At 45.0% G+C, this 24,238-nt stretch overlaps 1 protein-coding gene across 4 annotated transcripts in view; it reads right to left on the minus strand.

Moving 5' to 3' along the window:
• Positions 1–24,238, minus strand: part of PLS3 (plastin 3) — a 53,365-nt gene that overhangs the window by 1,911 nt on the left and 27,216 nt on the right. For all 4 annotated transcript variants that reach the window (XM_075162098.1, XM_075162100.1, XM_075162099.1 and 1 more), the window contains 14 exons: positions 20,150–20,236; positions 12,502–12,665; positions 9,996–10,125; positions 9,409–9,541; positions 7,989–8,070; positions 7,152–7,317; positions 5,857–5,999; positions 4,284–4,379; positions 3,566–3,761; positions 2,826–2,904; positions 2,043–2,157; positions 1,800–1,933; positions 776–899; positions 79–203 (listed from right to left, as the gene is read on the minus strand). In XM_075162098.1, coding sequence (XP_075018199.1) covers positions 79–203; positions 776–899; positions 1,800–1,933; positions 2,043–2,157; positions 2,826–2,904; positions 3,566–3,761; positions 4,284–4,379; positions 5,857–5,999; positions 7,152–7,317; positions 7,989–8,070; positions 9,409–9,541; positions 9,996–10,125; positions 12,502–12,665; positions 20,150–20,216 — 1,754 coding nt within the window. In that variant the 5' untranslated portion in view covers positions 20,217–20,236. The remainder of the gene's footprint in view (positions 1–78; positions 204–775; positions 900–1,799; positions 1,934–2,042; positions 2,158–2,825; positions 2,905–3,565; positions 3,762–4,283; positions 4,380–5,856; positions 6,000–7,151; positions 7,318–7,988; positions 8,071–9,408; positions 9,542–9,995; positions 10,126–12,501; positions 12,666–20,149; positions 20,237–24,238) is intronic.

A 24,238-nucleotide genomic window follows, 5' to 3' on the forward strand; every position in this document is an offset into this window, starting at 1 on the left:
AAACACTTGCAGCTTAAGGCCAGCGCATAGAACACGCACGCTTTCAATGCAAAACAACTTTTGAGATAGCAAACTTACTTAGCATTATTTTGTTTGTCATCTTCCGATAAATGACCAGTCTTTACAAGGTCATAGTTGATACAACCAGGCTGTATAGCATCAATTAAATCCACAACTGCCAAGCTTGTGCTGATAGTCTTGTCCTAGAGAATACAGGGACAGACAAGTAAAGACGAATGTCTAATCCTTAAAGCACACTCCTCACCTCAATTCAGCTTCTCTGCAACGTGCAACAAAACAAGCTTTAAACAAGCCATTTCAAAGCAGCAGTGTTAGTGATTATTCCCAGCTGGACCACAGGGAAAACCAAACTGCTGCTTCTCCTTTGGCAATAGTACAAGATCATTACACCGATTTACTGCAAGTGCTCTGAAAATACAAAGCAATGACCAACATGCAGGCAGCAGGTCTGCCCCGCTGAACAGACCCCAAGGGACAACGCTCACCTACACATGCTTGCCCACTCTAGTCCCTATGCTTGCCAGCACCTCAGCCCCCACCTGACCATCCTCCCCTCCTCTGCCACCCCATCAGCTCTCTTGCCCCACTGCTATTCCACACCGTGGACAGTCCTAAAAAGTCTCCTCTCTGCTAGCTTGAAGACTGAACCCTGTCCTGTTTAAACCCCTTTCTAACATGCCCCTGCTGTTCCTCCAGCCAAGGAAATACTTTTTGGGCACCCCTCTCCTTTTGGATGCAAGAGGGGAACCTGCACCTTGAAGTTCTGGATAGAGGTGGACTTGCCAGCTTCTTTCAGGGTCTGGTTTACCCAGCTGACTATAATGTCATCGTTAGCTTTCTGACCGTCACCCAGGTCCTCGAGGACATTCAGCGTGTACCTGAGAAGAGGCAGAGAGAACAAGATTAGGCACAGAACCTGGACAAAGCCTGGTGAGCGTGTGGCCAGGATGCAATGTGAGCTCATGGCAGCTTGGAAAGTCTTCATGTAGTCTCAGCTCTGCTTTTTTTTTTTTTTTTTTTAAAAAAAAAAAAAAGAAAACCCCTTTAGCAAAAAGGAAGAATCATCTATCTTATCTGAAGTGTGATTTCTGTTAAAGCATTTAGTCTTTCTAGTCTTTCAAGTCTTTTAATATGAGATCACAAAATTGCCTGGGCTCAGGACACTTGTTAAACTGTTTCACTATTGATCATTTGCTCCATAGGGTTAACACATTACCTAAAAGGTGTGGATCAACTCATGAGTTAGTATTCTGACCTCTAATGCCAAATAAGGAGCTACCATGCAGCTATTTTGCGGATAATATTATATATTTGCATTATCTTAGAATTCTTCAGAAATAATTAAGAAAAAGGACGATCAGCTTTATCTGTTATTAAGTTTCTCCTTCCCCCTGTTCCAATGCAGAAGAGGGTTATAAAGCACCCCTGGAATGTTTCTCTCTCAATTTCCAATTAAAAATTAGAACATAAAAGCTGTGTAAGTGTTCCTGCTTAGGGTTTCTGCATGTGAACCAGACTTGAGCAGGCAAGAGAGGTGATCCTGGTCAGCAGGATGTTCACAGATCCACCAGCAGGTTCTCCAGCAGTCTCTGCTCCAGCCTCCCATGTGCAGCAGGATCAGCTCTGCCAGAGTTTTGTCCAGCTGTGTCTCAGAAATCTCCCCAAGGACAGAGGTTTCTCAGTCTTTCTGGGTGACCTGCTCCAGTGCTCTTGTAGCAAAAAACTTCCCAAACTCTGTACTCCATTCACAAGTTTTACATGTTTGAGACGGGTCCTACCTTCTCATCAACTGCCACACTAAGGCTAGTGTCAGTGTTGGGTTTCCATCATTCAGATCCTGTCCTCCAATGCCAACCAGGGAGAATTTAGCTGGATGTTTTCCCAAGTCTACAGCGTAGTTACAGTTTTCTAGCTACACAGGAAAAAAGAAAATGACTCACAAATACACTGACTTGACTGGAAGCCTCAAATAGGAATTTTTAGTGCCCATGGCTTCTTTTAAAGTCTTTTGAAATGCTTACCTTTTTCATATTTGCTCCCAGCTTAGGGTACGGAGGCTTGTTAACCTTATTCCAGTCAACAGGAACTTTGATCTTTTCATATAATTGTAGTATTACCAGTGCGTCTTGGAGATCGCTAAAGTGGAAAACATTGATTAAGCCTAATGTTTCAAGATTTAAATGTACTCCAACTTTGTCACATCATGACTAATTACTACTCTTTACAGGTTGTTGCAATTTCAACAACCCTAAAAAGAAAAAAAGTCAAAACATTTTGTAGTTTTCAGAGCAGGAGAAATGCTCCGTATTAACATCTGCCAGCTGCTGAGCTAAAGCAGGTTTTAGCATGGTAATCAGCAACAGATCCAGGGAAGAATTTTGCTACATAAAATCCAAAGGTAGCCACCTCTCTCCACTGACTACAGGGACTCAGAGTATCTTGCCTCCTAACTATGATGTCTCAGTTAAGCCCTAAAATTAGGTGACAGGGAATTTAGTTTCAGTTGCTCTAATGCAGTTGCTCAAACAGACCTAAATGTATTGGGATCTCAGGGTACCAATTTACACAAGATGGGGAAAATAAACAAACTGCCTTCAGCCCTTAAAACCAGTTGCTGGTATGCCAAGTGCTGGCTCAGAAATCCCTAAGCTACGGACTGCAGGGACGGTACAAGTGAGCATCTCCCACTCCTTACCATCACCCTTTCTCAAGCTCTTTGCTCAGCACTGTGGGCAACAGGACAGTGGTGTGGGCACATCTCTAGTCTAATCTAGCCGGGTCTCTCCCAAGAGCCTAATGCTTACCCGTAGAGGTGATTTACATGGGGGTTCACACCAAGGGAGTTCATCCAGTTGCGGAAGGTCCGTTCCTCACGCGTCTCTCCTAGATGAGAGAAAACAGGTTCATGCAACTTCCGCGAGCTCAAAGCTGTGCAGGGTTTTCCACCTTGCAAGGCAGGGAGCTTTGAGCAGCATAACTCATTGATTAGGTTTTCAAGCAGAAAAATGGTATTTTTTTTACTATATTTTTTCAAAGGAAGAGGGTTGCCCTGATATCTAGTTTTGGATATCAGTTTGATTTCTCCAGGCCTCAGAAGAGCACGCCTTTTGCACTTTCTGCAAGTAGCAGGAAGGTCTTTCACATGGATGTTAGCTAACTGCTGTCTAGGAGCCAGGCAGCCAAAGCCCCTAATCCCAGTTCTGCCAACAATTAGTGCTCCCGTGAACGCCTCGCTGCATTACTGAGGTGCTCCTGCCCATCGCAGGAAATGGCAAAACCAACTTCCCAGCCCTGGCATGGGGACTGACAGGCTGCTGGCAGTGCTCCTACAGGTTCAGGCTCCACATCAGGATCAGAGCAGCTGAACAGGCTATCAAGTACCCTTCTCATCTGCCCCAAATGAGTAAACGACTGCAGCACTGAAGCCTCAAATCATAGGTGTTACTTCAATGGAGATACCTCTGCGGGGCACATCCTCTCGTGACACAAGTGTTTACTTTAGATATTTCCCTCCTGCTAATTTTGTGACTGATACGGCCATCACCTTCCAGTAGGGTCCAGTCGATGTCCTGGTTTTCAGGCTTGGTAAGTGCTGGGTACTTGTTGAACAGGTTGGCAACAAAGGCCAGGTTCAGTTTGGGATTGCCACTGACCACATCAGCCGGCGTGACGAACTGCCGGCAGCCAAGCCGATCTGCCTGCTGAAGCATGTACTCTGCTCTCCGCAAGTCATCCTTTTCCTGCCGGGGATGCAACGGACAAGAGCTGTCGTGGAAAAGATTGGGCTACAAAGCAGATGGGAAGCTCCTGACTGCTACCTGGGGCAATGTCACAACTCCACCCGCCTTCGTTAGGCATCAGTCGCTAATCAAACAAAGGGATGAAGCATGTACGCTAATCCCTGCTGCTATGGATGTAATTGTCCCGGTTTGTCTTGGTATTTTTCCTAGCGTGGTGCTTTCCAAGTTTATGCGCTTTCCAACTTTTATGCCTTTTGAACTTGGCCATTCAAAAGCAGAAGTCAGCATGCTCCCAAATGGAGCAAAACCACAAACGATTTCGCAATCATATATGTTAATTGGCAGGTGGCCATCAGGCCTGCAACAACCACTCATTTAGTACACACCCGAGGTGCACACATGCCCACTGACACTTTACATGCTCTAGAAATTAAGATACCAGGATACCTAGATGTCATGGGGCAATTATGGGGTACAGGTAGTTTGCGATTAGCATGAGGACACAACAGTCTGAATACTTACATTGAAACCTGACATGTTAATATCAATCTGAGGTTCTCCCTCTTTCTGCCCTTTAGGTGCAATTTGATTGAGGAGGTGGAAATAAGCTCTGGAATCCTGAAATGTATGAAAAACAAAATTCAGGTCTCCCGCACAGCAGTGAATACACCATAACAGTTCATTTCAGGCTCATCTTTCACAAGTCACTGTGAATAATTGGCTTATGTACCTTTACTGAATTACCAAAATCTGTAAGCTTAAAAGAGAGCATGATGGTGGAAATCCAGGCAGCAGAAAAGGAAACAGAAAGGGAAAAAGTTAGAAATATTTAAGATTAAAATTATGGGGTTTAACTGTTTGAAAGCTGCCTTTGCTGCAAGCTCTGGTGTCACAGCCTCCTCTCCAATGGCTGGAGGAGGTAGTGACCCCGTGCTGCTCACTCTCATGGCCCCCACAGCCAGATGCCCCAAGGCAGCCCTAACCTCTAAACAAGGCAGCCATTCCTACTGCTACAGCAACGATGAAAATGGCTCAGCAAAGACAAAGTCCAGGCAAAAAGCTGATTATAAGAAGTCTGAATGTTTTCTCCTGTGCCTGCCCATTAGCTAGAATAGCTTAAAGGAGAGAGGCCAGGGATGGTCACAAACTAGGAGGAGCAAATAGCTGCAGTAATTATTTATCAACTACAAGTCCTTTTAGTCCTCAGCACTAAGAAGGACCTCAGCATACCCTGGCAGCCTATGGGTTGCACCAGACAAGCCAACAGCTATCAGCAAAGCCGTAAGTAATTTTGAAGTTGGAAATAAGAGTGACCATGTGTGTATGCATGCATGCACACACACAGGGGAGCTCTGGGCTCCCCATGCACCTCAATTATCAATTTTTTTTTTCCACCTCAACAGTCCTTTAACCTGGAATCCACTTCAGTCCTCTTTCTCCTCCTCGAAATTGCTGGCCATGTGAATAGAAACCTGCTGAGACCAGTGTCCAAAAAACCCCACACTGACCAGGAGTCACCACCCTCCATTTCTCACTAACGCTGAGAGAAAAGAGCCACCCCCTCACATCTCAAAAATAGCTGTAAGACTCCCCGCTCCCATTTCTACTCAACCCAGTGTAGAGAATAAGGGGTCTTGTTTCCCTTCCTCTCTCCAGTCCACAACGTTTTGAATGAAATGCCATCACCTGCCAAGAGTGTGTGGAAGTCATGCTCTCCAGGGATGCAGTTAAGCATTTCACCCTGAGTGAGCTGCATGCCCCTGAAAAATTATTTCCATCAAAAAAGATGGATTAGGAACACTTGAAAACACATGAGTAATACAGCTTCCTACTCGATTAAAACATGCAACAGCTTTGCAGCAGATCCCACTAGCGCTGGAGGAAACACTCAGACAGTTCAACACTGGGCTCAACCTCATGGCAAGCGAGAACAGAAATATACCATGCATAAAACCCCTGTTAAGCCCGCTCCGTGTATTAAGGTTAAGAAAGGTCCTGTCTGCGGATGAAGGGACTCATTTACACATGCAAACACGGCCCTGGCTGGCTCCCAGCCTTGTCCCAGGCACGTGCAGGCCAGGAGAGCTCTTGGTACCTTGATATCTGAACTGAAGTTATTGATTTTGTGCCAGCCTGCGTTTTCCAAGTGGAAGTTGGCCCATCTTAGGAGCAGCTCTTCTGGGGATAGTTTCATAAGGTCCTCCAGATTTTCACCATCACGAAGTAAGGCAGCCAGTGCTAGAAGAAAAATGCTTGTGAGGGGAAGGAAGGTGTTTTCAAGAGGCAAACCTGCATGCCAGAATTAGAGCTGCAGCAACATTTCAGGGGGAAAAGGGGGGACAATACCAACTACCGATTAAGTCAAAATAATCTGGGTATTAGTGGAGTTTTCCTGAGATGGTTGTTACACAGAGAAGAGCATGAATGATCTAGAAAACTCTGTGTAAAAAATATTTTCTTGTATAACAAAATTCTCTGGATTTTACATGCAGTCTTTTAAGCTGAAGACAGTAAGCTAAATGTAAATGTACCTCTATCTCAATGAAAAAGTGCTTCCAAGCGTGCACTGTTAAAAAAACCCAGAGAAGCCAAGATAAGCACCCTTTCAGCTGGCCGGTGCCTCCCTTGCCATGAATATTCAATCTAAGCCAAACAGTGTTACTTCACAATTGCGAAGTTTAAATAAGAGACACTGAAGCCACTCCATCCACCTGGGTGCTCTGATAGCCCATGCAGGAATAACAGAGCTCTTGGAAAGATTTGAAAAGTTTAAGTTTTGGAGGCTGTTGTGCAGGACCAAGAGAGCACAGGGGGGAGAGCTGCAGCACCGCTCTCCCACCACCAAGGATGAAGCAAAAGCTCAGCTGCACCACTGACAGTAGCAAGGAAGATTTTAGGAGAACCAAGTCATTGCAAACACATTCCCAAAGAGCTAAAAGCCTCTTTTTTTTTTTTTTTTTTTTAAGGAAGATATGCAGTTGTCTATAATCCTAAAAGGATGCAAGCAGCTTTTGCCACCTCCCAACACCGTTACGTACCTATGGCTGAAGCACACCAGGAGAGCCTGCCCAGCCCAAGGCATCACAAAGCAACGCGCTCATTTGCACTGCAAGGCTTGAGCCAGGATGCACCTTGACTTACAGACTTGCGTTCAGCCAGTTCTCCAAGGCTGACACACGTTACCAGAATGGCACAGCTGCCTGAACCTGCTCCACAGCTATAAACAGGCTGGCGAGCACTCAGCTTGGCACATGCCCTGATGAAGCTGAAGGTAAGTACCCGCTTTCAGCAGAGAGGAGGGGAGGGAAGAGGCAGTGACAGGGCTGGAGGTGACAGCACGAGCAATGCAGTGTTCATGCTTTAGAAGTTATCACTTATAGTTTCATTTACCTTCATTTCTGCTGAGCTCGATGTCGGCGAACAAGCCAATCTTAATGATCTGCCAGAGAAGCCCAAGGACCAGGTGCGGTTTCCCTTCTCTCAAGTCCTCTGCACCAATATTGACAACATGACACCCGATGGCAGATGCAGAATTCAATGCCAGGTTCAGGTTCTCCTGCGAACAGCACAGCCAAGTGAGACACAGCCAGGGAGATGCTGCTTTGCCTTTCATCCAGCGCCAGCACAGCGGAGATTTCCCCCTCGTCCTTGCTCCAACAGCAGCAGCTTGGAAGAAACGCTCCCGACCGCTCTCCGGCTGAAGTTTTAACAGAGCTGTGGTGGCAGCAGGCTGAATCAATAAGAACTGAACTAGCCACCAGGGTTTAATTTCAGCCTCTGGTATTTAGTTTCAGCCTCTGAGTTAGTTGCATCTAGTGGCAACAATGAGAATAAGGCTAGAGAAGTGTTAAGTTATATGCACACGCACGCACAGGCATCCTTGCAAAAACAAGCTGTTGTACTATGAAATGATTCATAGACAGCCAACGCCAATAACCATATTGTTTTAAAAAGACAGCACTGTATATAATCACTGCAGCAATATCAGGTACGCACAGCATTTCAGCCTTTTTACCCATTTTGTCATTAAGTCACCGTTTTTGTCTTTTGAACTGTACCCACAGCACTGTCAATCATGCACAGTACAAAACTGCCTTTAATAATTAAATGCAAGTTCCAAAACTCACTCCTTTCCAGAGTTCCACAATAATGCCTCGAGCCACCATGCTGTTTCCATTAATACTATCTGAATATGAATTTCAGCAAAAATACAGAAATGTATTATACCTGAATTATGAATGGTGTGAGTTTCTTCTTGTTAATTGCTCTTTCATCAATCGTGTCCGGAACAGAAAGATTGATCATTTTGCTGGTAGGAGGAAAAACAATAATATTTGAACAACATTTAGTATTTAATCTCAACAAAACTCAATGCACTGTTACAATACTCACCACAGTACATTTCCTTTTGCCTGTTTGGTTTTTGTGTTGTTTTGGTTTTTTGTTTTTTTTTTTTTTTTTTAAATCAAGGCTGTGTAAATCAGAAGTTAATATTTACATTATCAAGAATGTATTTGTAACTAATAGCTAAGCCTGAAACCTTAAACATGTTACTGGCCACTACTGATCTCAGCTGCTGGAGCAAAAAGAGCACATGAATTATTCACAGCACAGTCACTGGACTAGTGAAGACTCATTGCTCTGTTGACATCCACTGCAGATTCTAGTAAGACAACGCACTTCCTCCTATTGTAAAGGTGTACTACTGCTGACAAGAAAAAACTGCCCCAAAAAAAGCGCAAACACTTTGAGAGCTCAGTGGGGAGCACGTGAGTGCAACAAATTTTTAGTCAACAGAAAACATGGCAGGTTTTTACTTTATATTATGAACTACTTCCTACTCAGTTCAGTCTTCGCCTGAAGATCTGAATTACTTGAAACTGGGGAAATAAAAAAAAAATAAAAATCACAAACTAAGAAATGAAAGGCAACGTGCAGCCCACTAAACATCTTTTGCATATTGATACAGAGTTACTGAAATTCCAGGCTGATACAGTTCTCCACTATATTAATTCACTTACATTTAAAAAACAAACCAAAACCACAAAACCAAAAGAAACCCCATACATAGAAGGCGGCTGGTGATTAGCAGCCCTAGGTGCCTTCTGTTTTCAGCATGCAGCAAAATAACTTTACTTAGTGCAGCTATTATCAAAAGCATCAAGAGGATTCCCAGAAAATCCACTTTTGGGTTAATTCATAAGGTCGCTAACATTCCCACAGAGTTTACCGTCTGTCTAAACATCCAAGAAAATGGGCTATTTAACATATCTGCCCTCCCCCAAGCTACCTAGCATCAGGCTGAGTTTGCACCAGGACAATTTCTGCTCCTGCAAGGCACCTTCTACCCTTCAGCAAGCTCAGTCTTAAGCCCAAACAAAAACACTAGACAAAAATACCAGCTCGTGAAGTTGGTATCAAAGCTGAAACATCACGCAATGACAATGAAAGCCTGGGTGACTGAGTCCCTTTTTATACGTGCAAAACATTATGCACACACACTAGTCACAAAAACAGCCTAGAACAGAATGAAAATTCCCCCAACTACAGTTTTGGGAAGTTATTTTGGTGGGGTGGGTTTTTTTTGTTTGGTTGGTTTGGTGTTTTTTTTTTTTTTTTTTTAAATTCAGGAGCCATCATGACTTACCATAGCACAATCCCATCTCCCACAGCTTTGAACAGGTCATCTGTATTTGGGTTCATTGGAATAACGTGCCTACAGTCAGGATCATTTTCCAGGGCTTTGTTTATCCAGTTTACAAAGGCATATTTTTCTTCCTCTAAGATAACCAATTGTAAATTTAATACAGGCTTTTTCATAACATAGCAAAGATTTTCCCAAAAGAATCAGTGTACAACAGCCCAGAGAAATAAAAGCCCTATTATCATTACCGCACTATTTTATTAGTCACACAAAGTTAAAAGAAATATGACTTTCACTTCCAATTACCAGAATATTCCTGTTATTTACTCGTTACTCAACACCTTTATTATATTCAAGTGTGACACAAGGACTTCATCAGCAAGCAGTTAACAAAACAAATAAGCACACATTTAATTTACACACTGCTAATCTTGCATTACCCTCTAATTTTGTCCTGCTCTCACCTTGACGTGAGATCATTCAGCTATTGGAGAACAAAAGCACAGCACATGGCAGAGCTGTAGAAATCTACTATTTTTGGCATATGGCCTCCACTCACCCGAGAGAGGAGCTGAAAGGCAGAGCGATACCTGAGTAGGAGTGCTGCGTCCCCTCGCTGGAGAGCTCCGAGGTCCCCCCGATCGCACAGATTCCTTCCTTCCTGTTAATTGCTTTTCTGAATGTTTTAGCAATATCGCTGCTTTTCACCTCTTGGAAAATCTACAATTTAAAGTGCTCTGTTAGACAAGAAAAACTTGTCTTCATAAAATGAAAGGACCACAGAAGCAGCTATTTCTTCCCGGCTTTAAAGCAAACTTGTAGTAAAATCAGCAGATGTGAGGGCCCAGCAAGGGTGTAGTGGTATTAAATTTAACTTGGATAGTGGGCAGAGAGTTGTCCCACTCTCTCAAACACATATTGCAAGTGCCCATTGAAACAGAAGCATTAGGCATGAAGTACCTTGCATACATTTACCTTTTCAAGTAAATTTCAAGAGACCACAAGAAAAAAAAACGTGAAACTTTTGCAGTCATGCAGCAGTTTCCGCAGGACCAAACTTGAGAAAACTGTTGTGCAATTTTAACCTTTCTGTGTAAAGCCAGATGCTGGTGTGACTGTGACTTTAGCTCACACAAAAGACTTTGTCCACAACCCAAGAAACAATTATCTTTAAGTGTATAACAGTCAAATCTGCAATAACGTGTAACAAGCACTCCAGGTAAGGATTCCCCCTCTCCCAACAGCAGGTTTGGGCTAACTGACAAAACCCTCACATTTGAGGGCAGAAGAGATGCTTCAGTGCAGAAAGATTACACCTGCCATTTGTGCAGGTTGTATGTTACTATTAGTGGTCCCAAGGTCCTACAGAACTAAGCAACTATTGGAAAACAATACATTCAATGGCTTGAAAGCCTACTGTAACTCCCTCAAAACTTAACCAAATCAGTTTCAGCCATGCTGAAAACACAAGTGAAACACACGCAGGTTCTCTAAACACTACCCAGAAAAAGGCAATGAAACCGCACTGTAAAGCGGAACAACAAAGTGCTGCTGTTAAAAAGAAAGGAGGGTTGTTGACACCTCTGGCTGCAGAGATGTCACCACAGGGCCAGTCTGCTGGCTGTCACGCCTTACCTTCCCCGTCCCTTAAATACAGGGAGGGTGGCAAGGCAAGGCGATGATGCAGTGCAGTTAAACCATCTCCTGATGGCACGCAGAGGTTTTGCTCACCCCAATGATCAGATAGAGCTGAGTGAGGACTCAAGAGCCCAAAAGTTTTGGGTTTTCTGGTTGGTTGGCTTAAACATAAGGATTTTGATACAGATTTATTTATTTCAAAATTTGCTGGACTAATTTGCATACCTTCTTTGAAAATACGTGCTTTAATGCTAGGTACCACTAAGTCACTTGGCCCCAACCTCAAGACAGTTCATGTCATCCTTTGTACCATAAACCCCCACAAAAGTGCTCAGAGTTAGAAAACAGCAATAGTTCCGTTTGTAAAAATCCTATAACTAACCATTCTTCTACTGTATAGCTTAGTTGCCTGTCACTCATTTCACATTTACTCAATTATCGGTACCACTCAAACGCGACAGAAAAGATTTATTTCTTCCTTCCTAGTGCAAAGTAGAGTTACGGACCAGCTCAAACCAACAGCTGAAACATGCACCCAGCATGCAAGTGTTCACAAACTGCAAACAAACTCCAACTTACTAGTTGACTCCGAACTCAAAAGTTCAGAGGGTCTGAAAACAATTAAGGAACAGAAGGTGAAGATAAATTAAGAAATAGCAAGAAAAATGGTTGACACGAAAACAGCTCCTTCAAGGTACTGCACATACTTTTGTTATGTATGATGATGTCAGTTATCAGAGTATAAAAAGGATGAAGGGATGGATATCGAACCAGTATCTTAGAAGAAGTGTTGTCCTTCTTGTAAAAAAAATTCTGACCTATTTCTACAGAAAAAGGCTGAAGGTTAGACTCATCCTCCAGCTTCTCCGACCTCCTTACTCCTGTTCTTCCCTTTTAAGGCAACAAATGGATCTGAATTTTCCTAGATCAGTATCTAGGACTAATCTCCAAGTGTGTCTTGAAATGCCCTCTCAAATCTTTAGCAAATACTTGTAATCCCATCAAATTGAGAAAGGAAATTATACTGCTTCACTGGGAAAACAAGCATTCATCTATGTGCCTGGAAAAACTGAGTAGCTTCCAGTCAATACTGCAAGTTTGGAGAACTGGAAGTCTTTTTTCCAGTTGTCACCTCATGTGGAAATGGTCTTTCGGCCTCCAACGAAGTTTCCATAAAGGAAAAGCATGTGGATTCTTTTTGGTTTTTGTTTAAAAACCAACATCCTCTCCAAATCTAAAGGCTGGCAGCGACAGCACAAAAGACTGGTCATATGCGGAGATCTGTACAAAGAACTGATTTTCACATGGCAAGTCCTCAAAAGTGATCAGTTTGTAGAAAGAAAACTACGATTAGGGTAAGTGGCTAAGAAGCCACCTTCCTTCTCCCTTCTACCCCCTTCCTTAGCTTTGTCTAAAAGGGGTCCCCCAGGCTGCTGGAAATTCAGAAATATCACTTACATAGACAAACTCTTCAAAACTAATCTTGCCATCTTTATTCTTGTCGCTGTCGATCATGAGCTTCTGGATGATCTCTCTCACTTTGTACCCGGGGAGAGGCAGGTTGGCTTCCTTGAAGAGCTCGTGCAACTCATAGTCACAGATGAACCCATTGCTGTTGAGGTCTGAGGAAGAGAAAGGGCAAGAGAAGGTTTTAGAAATGTGCCAGTACCCCGACAAGACCAGTCCCAGACAGCGGGGCAGAAACACAGCCCCCATGCTCAAAAATGCTTTACGGAGCAACCTGCGCACTAGGGATGCCTACAAGACATGGAGGTAAGGAGGAATCTCCTAGCGTGGCCCTGTTTTGGGGCCACATTGCGCAGAGCATTCATCTTTGCTGAAAGCAAGATCTGTGCAGGACACGGACACACAGCAGGATGCCCACACCAAAAATACCAAGCCCAAGTAGTATACTATTCAATTGACACCACCAAGAATACACCAGGAATCAAAGGCACGCAGTAAATACACACAGCGCATCCTCAGAGAGGGTCCCAGCGCAAGCCATGAGATCTCTCCGGCTTTGGGCAACGGCAGCTTCGAAGCAGGGCTGACCAGGATGGCTCTCAGCACACATGACCAAGCCTGGTGTAAAAGTTTCACAACAGAGCATCTGCATTTTCTTAAACGATCGCCAGAGCATTTCTTTTTACATCTAACTGCAGCTGGCTTTGAGTATTAAAAATAGACAGTAATGAAACACAGCACTTCTTACTGTCTGAACTGAAAACACTAAGTCAGCTCTGCATTTACGTTTTTTTTATCATGTTGATAATGTTGTTATTCATTTACCGCTGACAGAAAATTGCAGCCAGACACTTCAATGCTGCCCAAGAATGCTCTGCAAGGACATTTGCTTTGACAGTCAACCGCCAAGCCACACAAGCACTGCATGCTTGTTATCGCCTACTAGACATGGGAAGAAAGAATCTGGTGTGAATCTGGAGCTTTTCACATCCACAAATCCCAAGCCCTTTGGGGACATCATCACATCTATTGACTGCACAGGGCAAATCCAGCAGCCCTAACCTTTCTTCAGGCAAGTGAGGTTTTGCTACCACCATGGACAGGCACAGATTGAGTGCCTCCTTCCAGCAACAGTGTGGTTCACAGCACGGCTGGTACACAGGCTTCGGCAGAGTCAGGTCCACGAGCAGCCAGGGCATTTGAAGCAGTCGGACAGCCCAGATTCACATCCCAAGACATAAGCATGATCCTCCAGCATGTTGGGAGAGACAGGGATTCAGGGCATGTTGTGCTGTTACCAGCTCAGTAGTGATGTTAAAAATTCCAGTGCTGTAGGCAAGTGGTACAGACAGCCCAGGGAAGCTAATTCAGTGCCTGAGCTGCCATCTCCTCCCCAGGGCTGGGGCGTGGGGAGATACCAGCCCTGGATTACTGCAGCTGTTGGGGAATACCTGGATGGGCTGAGGAGGTGAAGCTTTGCAGCCTCCTATGATCGTCATTCAACCACAGGCTCTGCAAAGTCAACACAGCCTGTACTGAAGACATCAGCCAAGCCCTTTAAGGCAAAACAGGAGCAGTCTCTGCATTTAAGCAGCTGCGTTACCTTACTCCTCGCCTCCAGAGCTGCTGGCTCTGGGATGGTGCACTGCTGAGTGCAGCTCACCACCACCAGCTGCCAAAACCAGACCATGCTGCAAGGCACCCAGCCCCACTCGGCTTCGCCCAGCCACTGTTCTGCCCATACCCCCACAGCAGGATTTTTCTGCTATTTATACAGCAGCAGCCTCTCCCTAAGGCCATAGAGTTAAATTCCACTCAAGCAACAGCTTCTGCTGCCCAAACACCCTTGCAGACTGCAGGCTGCTGCTGGCTCCGCAATGGAAGAGCTGCACCAGCCCCAGTATTTAGTTTTGTTCAAGAGGGAATCCCACATCACAGCCACTGGGGTCCGTATTTATGCTTAAAGGGAGATATTTTCAAGAATAAAAGAAAACAATCAGGAAAGCTCTAAAGTCCATTTCTTTTAGCAAATTTTGAAAGTCAATTTACTTTTAATGAGGTGTCAGTGGTGGTTTTAGGTTTTATTTCACAGCGATGTTCCAGCAAGCAGCATGTCCTCACTACCACTCCAACCCTCCTCATTTTCCAGATCCATAAAAACAATTTTAAAATCCCATGTAAGTTAGCAAGAAAGTGAAATTCAAATGCTTAGTGGCAAACATCCAAAGTAACACAGAGCAAATCTGTACTCCCTCCTACACCCCAGTCCCTAGGTCTCAAACTAAAGAAGAACATCAATTCCAGTGGGTTAATAAATACATTAAATACTTTATGAAATGTCAGTGTTTACAACAATGCTGATGAAATAAAGTGGTTTGGGCCAATGATTAATGATAACAACAGGCTGCTGTCTGACCTTCAATTTTAGAATTTTATTCCAAAAAAATATAAGCTTACAAAGGCAAGCTTTATTAAACAGTCCAGCCTGAGATGTCATCAGCAAGCTATTTCCCCTCTAGATAAATCACAGCTTCTTCTGTTACAATTTTCTTATTACTAAATCTAACTCCACAATATGCATCTTTTCCCTGCCTCACAGCCAGTGAAGAATATCAGACAAGAAGGGATTTGCTAATCTCCAGGGCCTATGGACCTGAAACAAAACTTTGCTTTCACCCTTAGCATGCCTACAATCAACACCCATTGCTTTAGCCAGTGGTTGACTGAATCGACCACAATCCTTTGCCATGCTGCCAAATTGAGCAGGTAAATCCAGAAACACCTCTTCATCACTTCTTCCAATCAATTCACCACCTAAAAACCTAAGTTTTACATCTACCCAAATGTTAGTAGGCAAAGGACAGAGAAAAATAAGACTTCAAAATACATATTGTGATAGGATCACGGGTGTGATTTGGATTTGGTAAAGGTTTTCCTCTTGACATGTTTAGCTTAAGCATTCAGAAGTGTTTCTGAACGAGGCTTGCACGTGCCCCGTCTGAGCCTATTCAGAAGTGAAAGGGAAAAACACAATATACGGTATTTCATGAGGCAGAAGGTTGTTGGGTGAGACAGCAGGGAACCAAGCTCTAAAGTCCCCATCTCTAATACGCTGGAGAGATGCACAGGTAAAAGGATGCTTAAACCTGTTTAGAGCTCAGTTCTACATATGAAGCCCTGCATGTCTTTTAAGGGTACAATCTAGTTCAAGGAATTAATCCACAGCCTTGGATTTATATTGGTTTGCTTGCAGAACAGAAACCATAACTTAAAAACACTGATTGAAATGCAGATTGAGGAGTTAGCTATTGTCTGGCCCATCCACACTTGCTCAGCAGACCTCAATCTCAGCCTGAAAGCATCAAACCTAGCAGCAGGGCAGATATCAGGAATTACTGCAGTCTGGGTCAACATCTGCCCATTTTGAGGGTTTCGTTCACCCCTGCAAAGCAGCATCTTCCCAGTCCTCCGGGTGTGCCTAGTTCAAAGAAGACTTACCTCTGCTCAGTGAAAAAAAAATTTAAAATTAGCAGCTCTACAGCATGAAGAGTCATCTGAAACGCACTCCTATGTCAGCGCATGTGAGTCAGGAACATGGTACCACGAAAGATGCTGCCCATCAGGAGGGGCTGCACACCAGTGGCGCTCAGCATTGGGCTCAGACAGACAGCACGTAATCAAGTATGAAGGACACACACTGTTGAGTAATGCATCTTAACTCACTCAAACCCCTTGGGTCTCAGGACCTAAGTTCTTCCAACTCTTAACGACATACCAAACACCCACCTGTAAGAGTCACTCTTTCATAGTATCCTGGGAAAAAATTAATCACAGATTTACTTCATAAATTAAAAGGGCATCTATGTCCCAGACACTTTGGAAGTGGGATTTACGAGCAGGACAGGTCAGTTGGTTCAACTGCAAGACCCCACACCAAGTTACTGGTTTTGCAGTAAAGATGCTCTCATTTCAAGTTTTAGCTTCTTGGCCACAGAAGGGCAGATTTAAGTGTTAAAGCCTGGTGGATGTGCTAGCCCGTCGTTTTGGCTTGGTACCAGAGTCGAGTAACCTTAACTAGTGATTGACTATGTGGTGGAATAGGGACCCATTCTTCCCTTAACATGTGAAAAAGCCTTTAGCCCCTGTAAACATGACAAATAGGCCTGAGACCCCTATCCCACAGGGCAGCTGCTTCCCTTCCCGCTGTCTCTGTTCCCCCTCTGGCATCACAGTCAAACGTCCAGAGTAGCAGCATTAAAAAAAAAATAGTCACCATTGCAGCACCAGCAAGTTCCATAATTATTTCCAGCATTACTGCAGGCCCACCATATGGTGCCTTGCTGGATGTCCTGCAACAGGGCCAGACTTCAGATGGAAGGTGGTCTAAAATCCCTCTTTAACAAAATCTGAAGTGGAATTCAACAGCTGAAGAGGCTGTCAAAATAGAAGCTATCCCAAATGAAATCCTTCGGCGTACAGCCCAGAGTTACTAATGGAAGAAAGCAAAATTGTTTTAACAGACAAGCTACAGCCTGGATTCATTATAATCTGCCTGATGGAAAGGAAACTACAGCACATCTGAAGTTTCCTATTTCTACTGAAAGATGCATGCACGCCAGCGTACTAAACCTGCGAAAGGTCACTGCAGTGATGTATGGCACCATCTTCTGCCCATATGCAGGTGGTGCAGCAAAGCTGCAATAAACAAAACCCAAAAGCTGCTTCAAGCTCTGGCTCAGCTTCCTCCAGACAAGTACTTAAAATAGCTTAAATAACAGGATGCAAGAGGGGAAAGTAAGCCACACGTTTCCTTTTAAGGATATACGCTCAGCAGGACATACTCTAGCAGGATCAGAGATCCCTATTTGCCTTAAGCTAACATTTCAGAGCATTGTTTTACCACCTTGCAGCAGCGAACAAATTGTTCAGCTGGGTTACGATTTTTAAGTACTTCGTGTTTCCAAAAAAGATGCTTATCTCTGCTATCAGAAGCAGGGAGAAGGAAGACAAATAAACAGAGCAAATTTGCAGATTTTGTTCTGCCATGCCTCCCCTGTGAAGTGCCACTGTTCGGCCAAAAACATATATACATACACCTGTTCTACAGAAGAAATTCAGAGATCATCTGAGATTTGGAGCAACCTGCTCTTCTCCCACTAACCTGTGGGTCATTCAAAGCCTAGAAAGTTCTTATGCCCCACTTAATTACTTTTTTCAGATGTTAAAATGCTTTTTTCCCCACTGCTGTTTACCACTTGGATCACTTACAATACAAATACGTGGTTGTAGGATGCTGGGAGCTGCTTGTTTGAGCTGTAGCTGACTTTAGGGCTAACCTTAAACCACAGTTTCTCACCCATGGACTGCTTCTAGTAAGCAGCAGGTAGTCTGTGGGACTCTTGCCTTTTGCTGGCTGTCAGAGAACAGCACACCAGCTGCATGGGAGAGAGGGGATACCGTCAAGTGGCATGGAAGGCAAGTGGTGACAGAGTACGTAGTAACACACCTCACTGCCTTCCAGCATCACCAGATCTCTTGATCCGGTCCAGCTGCATACAGAAAAGCTGGTGAAACACACACCTTTAAAGTCCCATCAACCTACACATCCAGAGCAGCAACTTGCCCCATGCAAGAATTAAAGCAGGTCTCCAGGAAGCCCAGGCAGCTGCGCATTGGAGCGGGGCACATATTGGTGAGCAGAAACCACCCCGTGAGACGCTTCCTCCTCCCCACATCTTTTTGACATCCTAGAAGCCAACCAGCTAAGCTTTGCTATAACCATGCTTCTCAGTTGCATTCCAAGCCTTCCAGGTAGCTGGGAGATGAAAGGAAGGCTTCGTTCTAAAGAGCAGCCCTAGTCCAACTTTTCTTCACATTCACTAGAGATGGCATTAGAAGTTCCCAGTGAAAGTCAGTCACCCAATTAGTGATCAGTTCTATATCCCAGGGCAAATATGGCTCCTTTAAGCAAGAATAAAAGGAATGAGAGCATTAAAGACACTCCTGAGAGCTGTGTCTCACAGCAATGCTTGCGGGCTGCATCATGCCTAAAGCACACAAAACAGAAGGCAGCTGAAAATTCAGACTAGCAGATCCCATCTCTTGTGGGTATGTCCAGGCTAATCATCGCATTTCTCAATAATACCTAAGTTTTGACCCTGCTTTTATAATTTAAAACCAAACAGGGACCCACCTCCTGAGCAGGGTGAGCTGGTTTTCTAAAACAACTTGGGTTTCTCCGTGTTTCCAGTGCAAAAGCAGCCAGCCAACCTAAACTAGATAATTCCCCCCCCCACTAATGAGAAAAAGCCACCACATTCCAGCCAGGTTAATCATTTCAAGTTTATCCAAGGACAGAACGGGCTACCTGCATCCCAGCCTTATTAAGGTTTGCACAGAAACACGTTAGGCAGCAAGAAGCATGACGATCTCCCTCTGCAGCAGCTCACTTCCACCTACTGGAAAAGTCTCAGGAAGAACGACACAGGAGAGGGAACTGCCCAAAATGCAATTTGCTTCAAGTCCCAACAGGGAATACTGCTCCGTGAGAAGCAGTTGTCTTTGAAATTCATATTTCTCTCTGCAAATTTACAGCAAGTGAGAGTTTTAAGAGCCACCCTGGTCTAGAGGGCAGTTTACCCGATACAGATGCAAGGCAATTACCAATTCGTATTTATAACCAGTGCTCAAGCGATGCTGATGTCCAGTTAGGAAAACGAAATACTGGCTCTGATCACTTGTGCAACTCGTTCCCGCCAGTGCCAGCCCCGGGTGTGGTTCCCAGCTGCGTGTGCTGACCTCAGTCCACACTGCTGCGGTCCAGCTCCCATCCCGCCCCTCCCTCGCGTTTCTCTGATCCTCCAGTAAGCTGTATCAGGAAACTAAACCAGCAGAAAACAATTTTCTCCGTGATGTCAGTTTTCTGCCCGTTTCAGCTTCCCGAAGCAGCCTGCCAGAGGCTTCTGCAATGCCAGCACAGGGGGAAAGCTGGAAGACAGGCGGAGCAGCTTGGGCTGTGCAACCCCTCGAGCAGTGCAGGCTCTTAGGGAGGCAAGAACCAGAGAAGAAATAGAGCCACCAGAGGGCAATGCACATGCACTGCAGCCGCAAAGCATTTTATTATCACCACAAGTTGCTCCATAATGGCCAGGTAAACAGACACTAATTAGGTTTTGCCTACAAGCTCACTAAACGCAGTGCCTCAAATGCACCTGCACAAACCAGAAACATAGCACCTACATTTACCATCTGCACAGCTCAGCCAATCTGCCAAAACCAACATTATCAGAACCAAGCACTGTGCAAGTCTTGAAGTGCTGCCTGGGACAAAGTAATGCAATACCTGTTTGGGTATTTCTGCCATCAGGAGCCAACAATGCCCACCCTGGAGCAACATGGTAAGGCTGTCCCTGCCAGTGCTCACCGACAGCCAGACTGCCCATGTCCCTTCCTTTGTGCTCCTTGGCTAGAAGTGACAAGCCAGAAGCAACAAGACTGCCAAGGGACTCCTTGGCATGGAGAAGATCACAAGAGCAGCAGACTGCCCACGTCCTGCTGGCACCACTGCTCATGGGGTGGGATAAATCCATTTCAAATGTACAGCAGAGAGGAGCAAGGTGCCCTCCTCACTATGACTTACCAACTTTGGCAAAGGCCTCCTTGAGTTCCTCCAGCTCATCTTTGGAGATTTGCGTGGTGTTGGCCATCTCATGAATTTAGGGAGTACCTGAAGAGAGAAAAAGGACACTGTGTGAAACCAGGCTGCAGTCAAATACTGCTCTTCAAAACTGCATGCATAGCAACAACCACTATCAAGGTCACTACAGTTCTTGAAGCCACGTTTATCTTTCCACTAAGAAAACAGATGTGTGAAACTCAGAAGAAAGGAAATACACTCCTTAACAAGTCAAAAAATCCCATTAGCCTTGTTAATATTTAGCTCTGTGTATTTATTTTATGGGCTATGCTGTTCTGCACACATTAAGGCACCTGCTACCCGTGTGTTCTGTAGGTCAGAAGAGCTCACATTTCCACGGATTTTCCACAACTTTGAGCAAAATCTGAATCCAGAGTTAAAATATTAATGCAAGAGATACTGAACGCTCTGCTTGCCTGTCTGTCCCCCGAGAGCACACAGCTACCAAACCCAAATAATAAAGATTCTGAACAGTACCTGAAAAAGGTCATTTTGCACAAAGTAGTATACCTGATATTGTTTGCAAAAAGGAAATAGTCTGCTTTTCTACAAGAAAACTGTTTGAATAAACACCTGCCTATTTCCTCAGAGTCAGTCTTTTAATAAACCATGTAAGCAACAGGCTGTTTGCACTGCCACTGACCCCCTCCACCCTCCTGAGCAGGGAGGCACAGCAGGAACACCACAAGCAAGCGCGGAACAGCAGGCATCAGCCATGCTCAAACCCCGAGTATGCAGAAACTCCACTTTGATCAGATCTGCTTGGTGTTTAAGAAACAGAGGGGATGAAGCCTGCAGTTCCTACACCCATCTGTTATAATCCTCCTTTCCAAGCACTGATTAGGTGTCCCCCGGCCAGCCTCGACAGGAGTTATCACCATGAGGATGGGAAAAGGCCAGTAACCTGCCCATGTCCCCTTCCCACAACATTTGTGACAGCAGCATCAGATGCCCTGTTGGCACTTTGGCCAACATGACCAAGAGAGATCAGCGATTGATGGAACAATGCAAACAGGGCAATCCCTATGCATGAACAAAAAGGTAGGCACTGATAAGCACATTCTAGCACACATGCTAGCTCTAGCTCAGGGTCTTTAAAAATGGGGATCTGGGCAGGCTCAGTGCAACTTCAAATGAGACTTGCATCCCAAGATTTTCCAGCTCCCACTTTGTTAGCTACAATGGTTGTAAGTTGAGAAATAAAAGGTTCCTCCTCTGCCTATGGGAACAGACACAGCTGCCTCCTCCTCTGTAAGCAAAAGAATGAGGGGTGAATTCAGGTTTACAGACTGTCAGAAGGCAGGATCCTGAACGGGCTGGCTCGCTGCTCGAACGACAAGAGGCTCAGTTTCACAAATGCCTGTGCTCTGATTAGCAAGCCTCTTTTGTCTGAGGCTCCCAGCTGCCTTCACAAGCACTTGTTAGCTTAAGAACACAAGAACAGTAGCAGTAAATATTCATTTTCTGTAACACTTCACTCAGTCTGGAAAGAACGAAGTCGTTAGAGATGAGAGCGATGGGCAGGTGTGGCAGCCTGGGAAAGCAGCTCAGACAGGTGCTAGGAGCAGAGAAAGTCAACAAGAAGTTGCATCACTGCAGAGACATGAAGGAAAGCACATCAGACCCCATCTCCCAGCATCTGTAGAGCTGCCAGTGGACACGACAAGATGTTTAACAGTCAGTAAAAGCCACCAACAGCAAGACAGCCAACTTCATCATTGGGCTCGTACTGCAAGAATGGGGCAGGGGGAGGAATTGCAGCAAAGCTGCATCAGACTGACAGAGGGGGAGAAAAAAAGCACCATAGCAAATTTTTTATACTGTTTCACAGATTACAAGTTAAGCTACTTGACCAAGGAAATGCTACCATGCAGGTCCTTGCAAGATGCAGGAATGCTGTGTGCAGCGCTGCCCGTCTTGCTGGATGCCCAGTCTGCCTGTCTGGGACCTACCCCCGTTCCTGCAGTAGCCCCTTCCCTGCAGCACTCCCACGGGTGCCCCAGCAGCCCGAGCCTCAGTGCCACCAAAACCTGGCTGGTATTTCCAGCGGATAAAGGAGTTGCTCAGCAAGAAAGTCAGCTCTGAGCAAGTTTGGTGCATGCTATGGGAGGTGGATTTCACAATTGGCAGAAACGCTTGGGGAACACTATTGGGAACGGAGACAGTTTTGGCTACGCAGGCAGGCAGATGGCATGAGCTGCCCGGCAGGAGAGGCCGAGCTACAAGGCTAAAAATTCAGCCAACCCTCCTTCTCAAGTTCTGCCTTCTTCCTAATCCTCATTTACACCAATTCATTTTCAGTCCATGAGGATTTCCCTAAAAACGGGATTTCCAAAAGCATCATTATCTAGCCACTTCATTGGAATGTAATTTGCTGCTGACTATCTCTAACATCTTTAACACCAAAACAAGTAGCAAACACCACCATAAGCCGAGAGCTTTTAAAAAAGCTGCTCTGTTTGACTTTATCAGGGAAATATCACACTCTGATATGCCCTGCAGTTGTTTGTGTGCGTCTTCACTTAAAATTTTCCCTTCCAGCCCCTATGCTGTTCAGCTCAGTCAGTAAGTTAACCTCTCAGTTTTCATATCGCTTCTTCCTTCTCTGTTTCTCTGTTTGAGAGGAGAGAGCGGGAATTTGAACCAATAGAGAAAAAGCAGACACCTGACCTTGTTATAGCTGTCTGGGAAGGGGAAAGTATGTTATGATATCACAAAACAGTATATGAAAAGGTTAGTGGGCCACAAAGTTACAAGTTGACAGGGACTGCTAAGCTCCCAAAGCAATTTTACGGAGGCTTTTTGCAATGGAGAGGTATTACACCAGCACTGGCACACTGGGCTGGGGGGTAGGGGAGCTTTTCAGTTTTTTGTTGTGCTAGGTTTTTTTGTTTGTTTGTTTTTAATAGCTGAGTCTAGAGCATTCAGAATCATGTTTTTCATTCAGTTGCATTTTTAAACAAGAGGCTTTGTCTTCACAGACATAAAAAGCCCTTTTATCACACTGGCATAGGGATCACACATCAGCTGCCTCACTCGAAGCCCTGTGGGGACGCAGCACCACGCTGCTCACGCCTCACCACGTCACATTCACTCCTACTGCGAGCAAAGTGTCTGCCAGGGCATGCAATGACAGCCAGAGACAAACTCACGTTTAAAAAGGGAGGAAGAGAGAAGGAGGGGAAAAGATGAGACAGAAGTGAGCTAGTGACCCCACACCCGTTTTACACCCTGGTGACAGATAGTCCATCAGTCAATGCACACATAAACACAGTGTATAAGGAAGCAATTCCTGCTCCAGATCCCTTTTGCTCCTGCCTTCATCCCTCATCCCACAGAAAAAAAGCAAAGGCAGCTCGGTAACACACGGATGCACAAAAGCAGCTTCACAGAAGAGAGTGGCTGGCAGACGGTGCAGCCCGTTTCTCTTATCTGAAGACTTTGCTTTGTGCTGCAGATCAGAGCTGCTTTAAGTGCATCTCAGGTTTTTGAGTATCAACTCCCTTCCCAGAGAGGGGCTCTATAAAGTTTCTGTGCAAACAAGTTTTATAGCTTCTAAACACACTGCAGTCACTGAATCGAGGTTAGTTTATTTGCTTTCCAGACAGGACTGCAATATGGGCAGGTCAAATAAAGCTGCCCCAGCCCATGTGTTTTAACAGCTGTAGGCCACCTGGAGACACGCCATTGCAGCGGGGACTGTCACCAGAGGGATGCCTCCGCTGCGGCGCTCAGCACTTCCAGCACGAGTGCCAGAAGCTAACCAGGACATTTGGGTGGATTAACTGCTCAGACAGCAACTTAAAAACACTCAAGCCCAGAGAAAAAGTCCCCAAGACTCTTCCCCAAGGAGGGAAGCCCTGGAAGCGGCATCCTGCACGGAGGATCAATGGAAAAAGGGGGGGGGGGGAGAAGGGGGGAGGGGAAAGGAGCATTCAGGCATTTGTACATCTCCTTGAAAGCTGGAAGATTAATTCAATTTTGAATGCACATGGCAACCAAATATTTCCCGACAGCCACTTGAACACTTCC

Source organism: Calonectris borealis, chromosome 13 (genome assembly GCF_964195595.1).
Source record: "Calonectris borealis chromosome 13, bCalBor7.hap1.2, whole genome shotgun sequence".
Classification (NCBI taxonomy): domain Eukaryota; kingdom Metazoa; phylum Chordata; class Aves; order Procellariiformes; family Procellariidae; genus Calonectris; species Calonectris borealis.